At 38.6% G+C, this 13222-nt stretch overlaps 2 protein-coding genes across 2 annotated transcripts; both read left to right on the top strand.

The window, feature by feature from the left end:
- Nucleotides 1-4927: 4927 nt before the first annotated feature.
- Nucleotides 4928-6724, top strand: LOC107046338. Its single transcript, XM_015268942.1, has one exon. The coding sequence runs from the start codon at nt 4928-4930 to the stop codon at nt 6722-6724; it is 1797 nt and encodes a 598-aa protein (XP_015124428.1).
- A 5331-nt stretch (nt 6725-12055) lies between these two features.
- On the top strand, nt 12056-13006 carry LOC107046337. The gene has a single exon (XM_015268941.1). It carries the CDS (start codon nt 12056-12058, stop codon nt 13004-13006), a length of 951 nt encoding a protein of 316 aa, XP_015124427.1.
- Nucleotides 13007-13222: the final 216 nt, after the last annotated feature.

Raw genomic sequence — 13222 nt, 5'->3', positions numbered from 1 at the left:
CCAGCAGAGAAGGGTATTTTGAATATTCCCTACTCACTGGAGAGTCCCGAACCAGCAGAGAAGGGGATTTTGAATATTCTCTACTCACCGGAGACTCCCAAACCAGCAGAGAAGGGTATTTTAAATATTCCCAACTCACCGAAGAGTCCGGAGGAGGATATTCTGATCATTGATGAGTCATCAGAGAGTCCAAAGCCAGCTGAAGACAATTTTACGGTGCCCGAGACATCGGTGATCATCTCAGAAAAACATCAACCTATGGATGTAGATTCATCGGAGGTGTTGGTATCAGAAACCAGAAGTGGTGAGTCAGCATCATACAGTCCAGCACGATCATCAGATGACTCGAACGATGATGATGATGATGATGATGAGCAACTGCGTGTTTTCGTGCCAGAGGAATGGAAGAGTCAATTGTCTGAGAGAGTCATGAAGAAAAAACTGAGAGCTGTTGTCAACAAACACTTCAAAATTGGTGGTACTTTCCTCACGCTTGGAGGTGTACGAGCTAAATTGATCTTCTGTCCTCACGGCAATGTATTTTTCAAGCCAATGAGAGCCCACAAACGACCTGAACGATTGCCCGCAAACTTCGAAATTCATCCAATTGTAAGTATTAAATAAACTGCATGATAAGAAATGTATAAATTAAGAATTAAATACTCATCCATATCTTTTATTTTATTTGTTTCAGTTGTAAACCAGTATTGGATTTCGAGAGGAATAATTCCCCGTTTTGCCTGCTTACGCTTATCTGACAGGATGATCAGAAACTATGGATTATTATTGCTTGCGCTTCAATGAAGATTTTCCTTCTATAATACCAAACAAACAAAATCATGATATTACGTGCAAAAGTGTGCATTACCAGTTTTTTCTAAAATTTTACTCTTTTTTTTTTCATTATTATTATTTTGAAATTATCCATGTATTGAATAAAAAGAAAAATAGTCCATGTAAATATATTTCAATTATTATTAGTCTCAACCGTCTTCACAATCCTCCATTCCTCCAAAACATAAACATTGACGCTTTGAATGCCAAACGCCAGGCGCCCAACCGAGAAGGGGAGTGAAGTGTTTGTTAAGTGGATACGCAGTCTTATTGCTCTGCTTCAGTACGTTTCAAACCATCCACGAGATAGTTTAAGTGTTTGACAAGTTGAAATCAATGTAAGTATTTCATATTTGAGTGAAACAATCGTGATTTGAGTGAATTTAAAAGTGATTTTGTAATATTAATTAGCGTGTTTGCAATATTAAACAGTGTTTGTGTTTTACAGTGAGGAAGATGCAGCATTATCCGTTTCCGGACCCAGATCTGAGGGGAGAGTGGGAGGAGGAAGACTNTTTGCAATATTAAACAGTGTTTGTGTTTTACAGTGAGGAAGATGCAGCATTATCCGTTTCCGGACCCAGATCTGAGGGGAGAGTGGAAGGAGGAAGACTCTGCTCTAGAGGACTGGTGGCTGGAGCAGAAGGAGAAGTGTTGGGATTATATCCCACACTATTACCCTTTTGTGGGACATTTGGCGGCACCAATGTACCAGGTTGTCAGTTTCCTGGCGTACCTGGGAGATTTTCTGTGTGTTGCCAAGGTACAACAAATGATCAATTTAGTTGTTCATTTATACATTTCTATAAATAATAATAATTTTCATGTAACTCATTTCTATATTTTTTGTGTGTGTTTACAGCCAGCTTCTGTTCATCAGGATATGAGAGGATTTTTGAACTTCCTCCGTCTCGTCGATCGTGAGGAAGAGGCGACGGAGAACTGCCACATGCGCAGTGCCTCGCCATTGCCGCATGGCTCATTTTGGGCGTAGAAGGTCGTTGCATTGAATAAAGCGAGTAAACATCATCTTCTTTCTACCATTTTCTTAAATTGCATTCAAGAAAAATTAATATTTATAAACGTTTTATCTGTTTCAGATGCTGTGACTTATATTTTTCAAAAATTATTATTATAGCTTTTAAAGATTTATGTATTAAGGTTCATTTTTTAGTCATTAAAAAAAAAATAATAAAATATAACACTGAACAAAAATTAAATCTCAGTTTTCAAATTTATTTTTTCCCTACATCTTTTCAGGTTATTCAATACATTTCTGTTTTTTTATAAACATAGTTGTAGGAATAGATTTATACTTTCAGCTCACTCAAGACGCAAGGATTATATCTCCCCTCCAAAAATTTTATTTTCAAACGTTTAGCAGCGGCAGTCAGGCGATAGGCTTCCAGTTTCGGCAAGTTCTCCAGGAAGGTGTCAGACAACCACGCTGGTAAATACACGATCAACTCATCGTTCAGCACAACGGTTACCTTGTCACCAAACTGTCTGGTAGAGATGATCTTCAAATCCGTCACTAGGTATTCCTTGTTCAGCGTCAGGTCTGCTCGACGTTTGTAGGCAAGAAATTCTCCAAAGCGGATACGGTTAATTCCGTCCAGATCCAAATCCAGTGGTTGATCAGCCTCCATTTTTTGTTTACTTTGCACTTCGTTCGATATAGGCTCAAGGATTGTATCGGCACCGTTGCAGACTTTAGACTGTCTCTTCAAGGGTTTGATGATCAGTACTTATAGGCTTACATGAGTGGAGGGGCGAGTCACAATTATTTCTGATCATTTTAACGGTATAAAATTTCTAAGAAAAATGGCATAATCCAACGTACTTTTTAACAGTTTCGAACCATTGCATCAGTCTCAACGGCCAAATAATTCTTGGGAATTTGATGAATCAAGGGGATGATATGATGAAACAATCCAACGTATTTTTTCAACGGACAAATTATTCCGAGAATGTAAACGGTTCAATCATTTCTCGAAATTTACTTCTTCGTCATGATGAAACATCTCAACGGAAAAATCACTCGCAGAATTGCAACTGTCAAATAATTCTCGAAATTTGCTTGGGGGGGGGGGATTTTACACATATGATCATTGTTATAAATTCAGTTACATTCACACTGAGTTTGTTGGTGTATTTTTTCAAGATGGACCGCGATACCGAGCCTCCTCCGCGAATACTAAAAGTCCTAGAGAATGCTTATCAAACAGCGCTCTATCACGACATAGAGCGATGGATTAATAAATGCATTCGTTATATTCAACTTTACACGAGCACCCTGAACAGGGGAAATCCATCGGTGGGGAAGAAAAACCAAGTTTTGTCGATCATCGCTTGCATCCAGCGTTATGAAGAAAGGTTCAGAGACAGACTGCATCAAGGAGGTCGCATGCAGGTGTCATCTGGTAGCGGAGAAGAATCACTCACTCGTCGAGTTCGCTGGAAGGATGGTCCACTGGCCTTTCGAGGCCGAATACGTTCTGGCATTATAATCAATCTTCAAAATAAGGATCCTAAGAGGTTTCTTGACGATGCAAAAGAATTGTCAATTGCCCGTTTGGAGAATGTTCGTGAGAGCAATGGAAATATTAAAGTCAACAGTATACTAGCGTGTAAATTTCAAATAAAAAAGGAAGAAGTCATCAATAGTGAAATTAAATATTTCAATACGAAAAATGTAATTATTTTGCCGACCACAGATCTCGGTGAATGGTTTGATGAGAATGTCACGGAACCATTGCTTACAAAAATTGAGGATTTCCAAGAATGTGATTCAGGATGGGAACTAATTGAAATTCTACATTTGATGATTAATATGAATCGATATGCTCCTCTCAGTGCTGGCTTATCGACATTTGCTACGCTGCCGTATCATATACAACTGAAAAAAGCTGTTGTGAATATAAAAAATGCCGATCAATTTTGCTTCTTGTGGTCAGTTATCGCTGCTCTCTATCCAGCAAAGAATAACAGATGTCTTACTTCATCATATCCTCATTATACCATCGCAACTATACCTCAAAGTCAAAAGACTCTTGATTATAAGGGTATCAACTTCCCCATCGCTTTGAGTGATGTTCATATATTTGAGAAGAAAAATAACATATCCATCAATATTTACGGTATTGAAAATGAAAGCAATCATCAAAAAGAAATAGTGCCTTTTTACCTCAGCAAAGTGGAGTCTCACATACCTACAATTCATTTACTACTTTTTTGTTCGAATGTACATGTTCCAGCTAATGCACAGCCAGTTTATCACTATGCGTGGATTAGCAATCTTTCAAAACTTGTGAGTGCACAAATTTCGAGTAGTGGGCATTTTATATACCTATGTGATCGGTGTCTGTGTCATTTTCGTGAGAAAAAACGTTATGATGAACACAAACAGGACTGTTTTTTAATAAATAAGTGTAAAATGGTCTTACCGGTGGAGGAAAACAAAATTCTAAATTTCAAAAATGATAAGTTCAAAGAGCCTGTACCATTTGCCATTTATGCTGACCTGGAATGCATTTTAAAAACTAATGAGAACGATGATGATAACTTGTGTCAAAAACATGTGCCATACAGTATCGCTTTCTACTTACAATGTTCGTTTAATACAACTCTATCGCGCTTTAACATCAAACGTGGCTCTGACTGCATCATCTGGTTTATGAATGAGTTGAAAAAAATCGGAGTGATGGTTGATGACATTTTAAAGACTGTTGTGCCAATGGAGAGACTCACTAGCAAACAATCGCAAGATTTTGAAGCATCCCAAGAGTGTCATATTTGTGAGAAACCGTTCATTTCTACAGATATTAAACATCGAGATCATTGTCACTTTACTGGCAGGTATCGTGGAGCTGCACATGCAGGATGCAATATTAATTATAAAAATCCCCATGAAATACCAGTGGTTTTTCATAATCTCTCGGGTTATGATGCACATTTTTTGATTGTTGATTTAGTGAAACATTTTGAAAGTTCCGTAGAATTGCTGCCACTAACTAAAGAAAAGTATATATCATTCCGAAAATATTTACCACAAACGAAAGTTAGCTTGAGATTCATTGATTCGTTCAGATTCATGGCTAGTAGTCTTGAAAAATTGGCATCATACTTGACTGATACGGACAAGACAATCACCCGAGCGCATTGCAATACCGAGGTTGAATTTCATCTTTTATTGCGGAAGGGTGTATTTCCATATGAATACGTAGATAGTTGGGAGAAATTGGATGATGAAAAATTACCACCTAAAGAATCTTTTTATTCATCATTGAATAATCGGGAGATATCACAAGAGGACTATGAACATGCGTGTCAAGTTTGGGAGAAGTTTGACATCTCAACACTTGGGGAATATTCAGATTTGTATTTGAAAACTGATGTTCTACTCCTAGCAGACATTTTTGAAAATTTTAGAAAAAGCTGCTCTTCGGTGTATAAGCTAGATCCATTGCATTATTACACAGCGCCTGGACTAGCATTCGATGCAATGTTGAAATACACAAAAGTGGAAATTGAGCTTTTAACAGATGTTGATAAGCTTTTATTCATTGAAAAAGGGATTCGTGGAGGTGTCGCTCAATGCACCAATCGTTATGCTCACGCCAACAATCGATATATGGATGAAAATTACGATAAAGATAAAGATGAGTCGTATCTCATGTACTTTGATGTTAACAACCTGTACGGTGCGGCTATGAGTCAACATCTACCCTATGGCGGCTTCGAATGGGAAAATCCAGAAGGATTCAATGTTTTCAATGTTCCTGATGACTCTCAAGATGGATATATTCTGGAAGTAGACTTGGAGTATCCCAGAGAATTGCATGATGCACACCGAGATCTACCGCTGTGTCCCGAGCATTTTGTCCCTCCAAATCGTAAGAATAAAAAGCTTATGACTACTCTATATGCTAAAAAATCTTACGTTATACATTACAGAAATTTAAAGCAATGTCTGACTCTTGGTATGAAATTGACAAAAATTCTCCGAATATTGAAGTTTAAGCAGGGAACATGGCTCAAGCCCTACATTGATTTAAATACTGAAAAAAGAAAAGAATCGAAGAATGACTTTGAGAAGAATTTCTTCAAATTGATGAATAATGCAGTCTTTGGGAAAACCATGGAGAATGTGAGGAAACATAAAGATGTCAAATTAGTAATTAAATGGGAGGGGAGGTATGGAGCAAGAGCTCGTATTGCTCAGCCTAATTTTCACAGTAGTCTCATTTTCGACGATAATGATATGGTAATAATTGAGATGAGTCGTGCAAAAATCAATTTTAATAAACCCATCTACATTGGATTTGCTATCTTGGATTTGTCTAAAATCTGGATCTACGATTTTCATTACAATTATGTGAAAAAAGTGTTTGGTGACAAGTCGAAGTTGATGTACACAGACACAGATAGTCTTTTATATTATTTCACTGTTCCAGACATTTATGAGTTCATCAAAGACAGTCCATCAAAATTCGACACTTCGGACTATCCCGAGAATAATGTTTATGGAATAAAAAGACACAATAAAAAAGTGTTGGGTGTAATGAAAGATGAATGTAATGGTCGGATTATAACTGATTTTATCGGCCTGCGTGCCAAATTGTATACTTTCAAGGTGTTGGGTGAGGTACGGGAGAAGAAGCGTGCAAAAGGTGTAAAAAATGCAATGCTGAAAACAATTACGTTTGAAGATTATAAAAACTGTCTTTTTCAGAAAACAAACATTGTCAAACCTCAATATTTAATTCAGAGTAAAAAGCATCAAGTTTATACTGTAAGGCAAAACAAATTGACACTGAGCTCCGATGATGATAAAAGAATCTTATTACCCGATTCAACAGATACTGTACCTTATGGATACCATGAATAAAAAATTATAATAATGATTTTTGAAAAAAAAATTTATTCATTTTTATTTTGGAAATTACATTTCATTGACATTGATCCAACTATTATGAGTACTATCAAATCCCAACCACTTCACATATGCCTTCGCCCCCTTCCTCTTCAACACTTTCTCAACCAGATACACATCTGGATACTTGACACTCGCTAATTCCTCCTGATAAAAACCTCCTTCGATTGATTCATCATTATGATCCATCAGCTTGTAAGTTACGGGTATGGTGTTCTGCACTTTCTTGATTGTAAATATTTCTGTAGTCCAGTTTGGGGTGTAGCATTTCTCGAAAACAGTTTTATACTTGCTGATTCGCACTTTATCACCCACTTTGAATTTAATTTTCAGCTTTCGAATCGCTCCTGATTTTCCATAAATGTTTCTCAACAATAATTTCTCCATTTTTGTGGTGACATCCTTCGGCTTCATTTTGATGGTGCGATGTTTTGTATCATTGTATTCTATTACTAAATCATCTACAATATCAATCCATTTATAGGTTCCACGGATTGAAAATTGCTTCCACATTTTATTTTTCAGTGTTCGATTGAAACGCTCACATATCGACGCCTTGAGATTGCTGAAGGTAGAATACATGTCGATGTCATGTTTTTTCATAAGAGTCTGGAAATCCTTGTTGTAGAATTCTTTGCCTTGATCCACATGTAGTTTCTTTGGAATTCGCCCGTCCAGCAAAATTTTGTTCATGGCAATTGTGACATCTTTACCATTTTTTGATTTAATAGCAATGGCCCACGCATACTTGGAAAAAATATCAATTACAGTGAGGAGATATCGATAGTTTTTGTTCGAGTTTGCATATTTCACCATGTCCACGAGATCGGCCTGCCACGTTTCATCCAATCCACGCATTTCAACGCGTCTTCTTGGATAATTTCTTCGTGCTGGGCGATGCAGCTCCTCCGCTATCGTTCGTTTTTGGGACTCCATTTAATTGTTTCTGTGTGTCTGCAATTTTACGCCGTCGGTTTTCCAGCAATTTCTCTATTTTTTCAAAACGTGTATTTATAGTGGACTCCAACTCTCCAATCGTCTTCTCCAATTTTTTTTTCAAATCTATCGTCAAATTGTGTTTCACCAGATCGACAGTTTTTTGCAAATTTTCTCGTAAAATTCGCAATGAAATTGCATCAGACTCCTCCAGTGGATCAGCAATGGCACATAACCTTTTACCTTCTAAACTGTAATTTCCATCGAGGGTACGTTTAAATCCATCACCTGGTGGACCTCTCCTGCTAAGAGTGGAGGCCTTACTGCTGTATAACAGGCGTCCGAACACATCGACACTCATGATGCAAGTGAGAGCATTTACGTGAGGGAACATGTTAATATATTATTTCAGCCTCTCGTAATTCTTCAATAATGGAGAGGATTTCATTTGTATGACTGAAATTGCCTGCAGCTTGAGATGCCATGAGTAAACGAAGTCTATCCACCAATTCATTCGGATTATCCCAGTAAATATAATCCATTCTCCTGGCTGTTGTCTTTGGAGCCACCATCAGGTCTGGTATTAGAGCTTCACCACTTTTTGAAGTTGATGATACTAGTGGTAAAATTATATTTGTAAATTTTTCAGTGGGGTTTTTATCTTTGATAGGTTTGGATGGATGATAATACAGTCGATGTGCATGTGTACTCCGTAAAATTTCTCCATAATTTTCTCTATCTGTTGACGTGACATGCATCATCTTTGGATCTCTGTTGAATATTAACATCAGGAGACCTGAAGTTAAATCATATGATTTTTCCTCAATCATCAATGTATCGCCACGGAAAGTAACAATTGCATTCCCAATTTTCCAGTTTTCACCACTTTGACGAACACCAAATTGTCTATCGAGTTCTTTTTCCTTTGCTGTACCGAACTTATTGAGATAAAATTGAAGGAGATTCCCAGTGTCAGACCTGTTTAGGGGAGAGGATTCATCAGCTACTTCTTCCTCAGATGTTGTAGGGAAGACGTCTTTTTTCAGAGAGAAATTATCATCGACAAATGATGGTCCTCCATGTTGAATTGATGGAACTTCATACTTCTCATCTGCTCTGCTTTTTTTCATTCTCTTGATTGTCATCAGACTCTTATAGTTATTCTGCTTTTGAACTTCTGCATGATTAACCAATTTTTCAAGAGGTGTCACTACCGGCTTCAAAGCTTCATTAATAGCACGTTCAGCCGTATCTTTACCAAGCTTTATAGCTCTATATTTATGACGAATGGCTTTACTGGCTTCAGCAATGTGCTGCAACACACTTGACTCTTGTTGCAAGTCCTGGCGCTGCATGTTGAGCGTTATACGTTTGATTTAACACTGTCTCGAATTTCACTAATCAATCACTATTTATGTACACATAGCAATCGAATCCTCTCCGATATCGTCCCTCATGCAATTCACAATCTTTATTAATAGTAATGAAACCATATTTGTCCGTGTTCCAACACGCGGAGCACAATTCCTTGAACTGGGTGTACAGCATATCAGTATTAACATGATCATGATAGATATGCTTTAAATTCATCTCATCTTGACGAAAGAGTATGAGCAAATTCGCATTATCCCGCACCAAATGTTTCGGGATTCGAGCGTAAGTTTGACAAAGATAGAAACTGTCTACATTTCGATGTCGACCCATGCAAAAAAATGCTCGAATATTATCTTGCTTTTCACATGCTACATCATCAAATATCATGATGGAGTTGGGTCTAGTCTCTTCAGGTTTGACCACTTCATCATGATCATTGAAAGGGAAATAGCCAATAACTTGTACTGATTCCAATAAATCTTTCAAGAATTGATATTTCGGTTGATTCAGAGATTTTGAGTATACGTAAACATTCTCAAATTTCAAGCCATTCGGGTGGGTAATAAGTGCAAGCAGAGCATTGGTTTTGCCACAGTTGGAAGGTCCACATATGATTGCACGAACAGTATTTGGTAAGAGTGGGCCGTGCCGATTCTTTTTCTTGTCTTTCTTTTTATCCGTAATTCTATCGAAATTAATGACAGGCAGCTTGGAACTTTGCTCCTTGAACTCCATGACGACGACTGATGGAAAAATCTTTAAATACAGTGTATTTATTCATTTCCAGTCAGTCTTTGAGAGATCATGGTGGTGAACAAACGTGCCAAAACCTCCAAGGGTGAAGGTTTTGTGAATAAACTCATCAAGTTACCCATTGAATTGCATGTATCTGGCTATCAGTACTGTGGACCCGGAACAAAGCTAGCCAAGAGATTGGCACGTGGAGATTTGGGGATAAATCCCCTGGATGCAGCGTGCAAAGAGCACGATATAACTTATTCAAAGAATCCAGAGAACTTGACAGCTAGACACGCAGCAGATAGTGTCCTTGCTGATAAAGCTTGGCAACGAGTTTTGGCCAAGGACGCTGGTTTAGGTAAAAAAGCAGTGGCTTGGAATGTTGCAAACGTCATGAATATGAAGAGAAAAATCGGCATGGGTGTTAATCGTAAACTGAATGTGAAGAAGAAAAAGAAGACTGGAAAAGGCTGTCGAAAGAAGTCCGGTGGTGGTAGTAAGAAGAAGACGTTGTTGCGTCATATTATGCAAGCTGCGAAAGGCTCCATGCACTCTGGAGTTGATCCGGTCAAGAGTGCATTGAAAGGTGCACGTGAGGCAGTAAAACATGCAGGAGGAAGGAAAAAAATAAAACCATCGTCGAGAGTTCTTCCCATTTCATCCAAAATTGGTGGAATTTTACCAGCATTCCTGATCCCACTGTTTGCAGGACTCAGTGCCACTGGTGCTTTAGCTGGTGGTGCTTCAGGTATAGCCAGAGCAATTGGCGCTTCGAGGCAGGCCGCTAAAGACCTTGAAGAGAGCAAAAGGCATAACCGATCGATGGAAGCCATTGCTCTGGGCAAAGGAATGTACTTGAAACCCTATAAATCGGGTTTGGGCTTGCACTTGAATCCAAAAAACTAATAAAACTACCCCCCCGAGCGCTCACCGACAGTGATCTGGTGAAATATGCAGGCATCATGGGAATACCGCATTTTCGTGGTGTCTACATGAGAAATAATATGCCTCAAAGTGGACCATGGAAGAATGAGTCAGCCATAGTTAACCTTGATGATAAAGATGGCCCAGGTACTCATTGGGTTGCCTACAAGAAGAAGGATAATGAAGTTATCTACTTTGATAGCTATGGCAATTTACGTCCACCTCAGGACCTTATACATTATTTCGGTGGCGGTAGTATTGTGAAATATAACATGAAAAATTATCAAGACTATAATACCATTATATGTGGACATTTGTGTTTGAAATTTCTCACTGGAGAATTGATATAAAGGGGCTGATCAGATCAAGACGCACATCAGTTCAGTGGCAGCTGCGATGAGTGACTCATTCACCTTGACCTTGTCTGGCAGGTCCTCTGTACTGGAGGCCTGGTATTTTCCACCTATTGAATTATCAAAGCAAAAATCCTACAGTGTAGCACTCGTACAACTCCTCACATACACTTCAATCCCCAATATTGATGAGGGACGCAATAAATTCCATTTTCAAAAAGGGGATTTGGCAATAGAGCTGACTATACCAACGGGAAGCTATGAAATCAGTGATATCGACAAGTATTTAAAGAGAGAATTATTGAGCTTTAAAATTCCCTTCAGCTTGAAAGCTGATGATCAAACACTTACAACAGTGATTGAGGTACCAAAAGATGTAACAATAAATTTCATGCCATCGAATTCTATCGGTCAATTGCTTGGTTTTTACGGAGAGGTTCTGGCACATTCTACAGTCTATCGAGCAGCCACACCACCAAATATCCTTCATGTAAATTCACTTCGTGTTGAGTGCAATCTCACTGCAGGAGCCTACATTAACGACAGGCGTGTGCATACAATTCATGAATTTTTCCCGAGCATCCCCGCCGGATATAAGATCATTGAGAATCCTGCGCAGGTCATTTACTTGCCAATCGTCGTGCAGTCAATAGATCATCTGCAATTGAAAATTTTAGACCAAGACGATCGTCAGGTGAACTTTCGTGGAGAAGTCATCACAGTGAGACTTCATATAAAAGCTAATTGAGAGGAAAAATGGGCATCGTCTTTGAGAGAAAAATTGGCAGCAGTTATAAAAGTGAAGAGTCATGCCAGAAAGTGGACAGTCGTCGAGTAGCTCGCGCGCAGCTGACATCGCAGAATATCAAGTTTCTGAGGAGTCTGGGTCTGAAAATTCACGCAAGAGTAAAAAAGTGAAGTTTTGCTGTTTCGTCCTCGCCTGTTGTTACTGCCGTCTACCATGGAAGAAGTCTTAAATATTCAAAAACGAATCATCTTTGATGAGTCCATTGCTCATTATGAAATGCACGCACATCAACCGTTTGCATCATCGTCCTTCAGCAACAATGATGAAATTCGTATTGCTGTGCAACATCAAGACCTCTGCCTGTTACCCAGCAAGAGTTCACTGCATATTTGTGGTCGATTGACGAGAGAAGACAACAATGAGGTTGTTGCTCGCACTGAGCTCGTCAACAATGCAATCTGTCATCTATTCGAGGAGATACGTTATGAATTGAATGCTGTGGAAATTGATAGATGCAAAAATGTTGGCTTGACAACACTTATGAAAAACTATATTTCACAAAGTCCCAATCAGAGTTATCTCATGGAAAATGCTGGCTGGATGATGGATCAAGGGAAAAAAATAACCGATGATCAAGGGTACTTCGATGTGTCCATTCCTTTGAGCATGATTTTCGGATTTGCTGAAGATTACCAGAGAATTATTGTGAACGCAAAGCACGAGTTGATTCTGACACGTTCACACAACGACCTCAATGCCATCATTCAACAAGCTCTTGAAGGAGGACAGCGGGCTGAAACTTTTAAAATTACCATGACGAAGATGGACTGGATGATTCCCTATATTAAACCTGCGGACTCTCGAAAAGTGCAACTTCTTAATCAGATTTCAAAAGACAATCTTATACCAATTAGTTTTCGAGCTTGGGAGTTATATGAATATCCTTTATTACCCAGAACATCGAAACATGTCTGGGTTGTGAAGTGTTCTACACAACTGGAGAAACCACGCTATGTCATTGTCGGTTTCCAAACAGCCAGAAAGAACGAAGCCACAAAGAATGCCAGTGTATTTGATCATTGCAATATTCGAGAGATCAAATTATTCTTAAATTCACAAAGCTATCCCTATGGAAATCTGAATCTAGACATTGCACACAACTAATCAGCTCTACTTTATGACATGTACACCAACTTCCAAACGTCTTTTTATCACAAGGAGCCCGAGCCGCTATTCGACAGTAAAAAATTCTTGGAAACTGCACCACTCATCGTCATCGATTGCTCCAAACAGGACGAGTTCTTGAAATCTGGACCGGTTGATATTCGCCTGGAGTTTGAGTCATCAGAAACCTTCCCCAACAACACAGCAGCCTACTGT

This window comes from Diachasma alloeum, unplaced genomic scaffold (genome assembly GCF_001412515.2).
Source record: "Diachasma alloeum isolate Michigan unplaced genomic scaffold, Dall2.0 Dall_scaffold_01311, whole genome shotgun sequence".
NCBI classification, from domain to species: Eukaryota; Metazoa; Arthropoda; class Insecta; order Hymenoptera; family Braconidae; genus Diachasma; species Diachasma alloeum.
The sequence above is the reverse complement of the archived record's forward strand: the minus strand, read 5'-3'. Positions and strand labels throughout refer to the sequence as shown.

Bases quoted from the DNA above. Each gene is read 5' to 3' on its own strand.
- LOC107046338 (XM_015268942.1), top strand. From the start codon at position 4,928: ATGGCTAGTAGTCTTGAAAAATTGGCATCATACTTGACTGATACGGAC.
- LOC107046337 (XM_015268941.1), top strand. From the start codon at position 12,056: ATGGAAGAAGTCTTAAATATTCAAAAACGAATCATCTTTGATGAGTCC.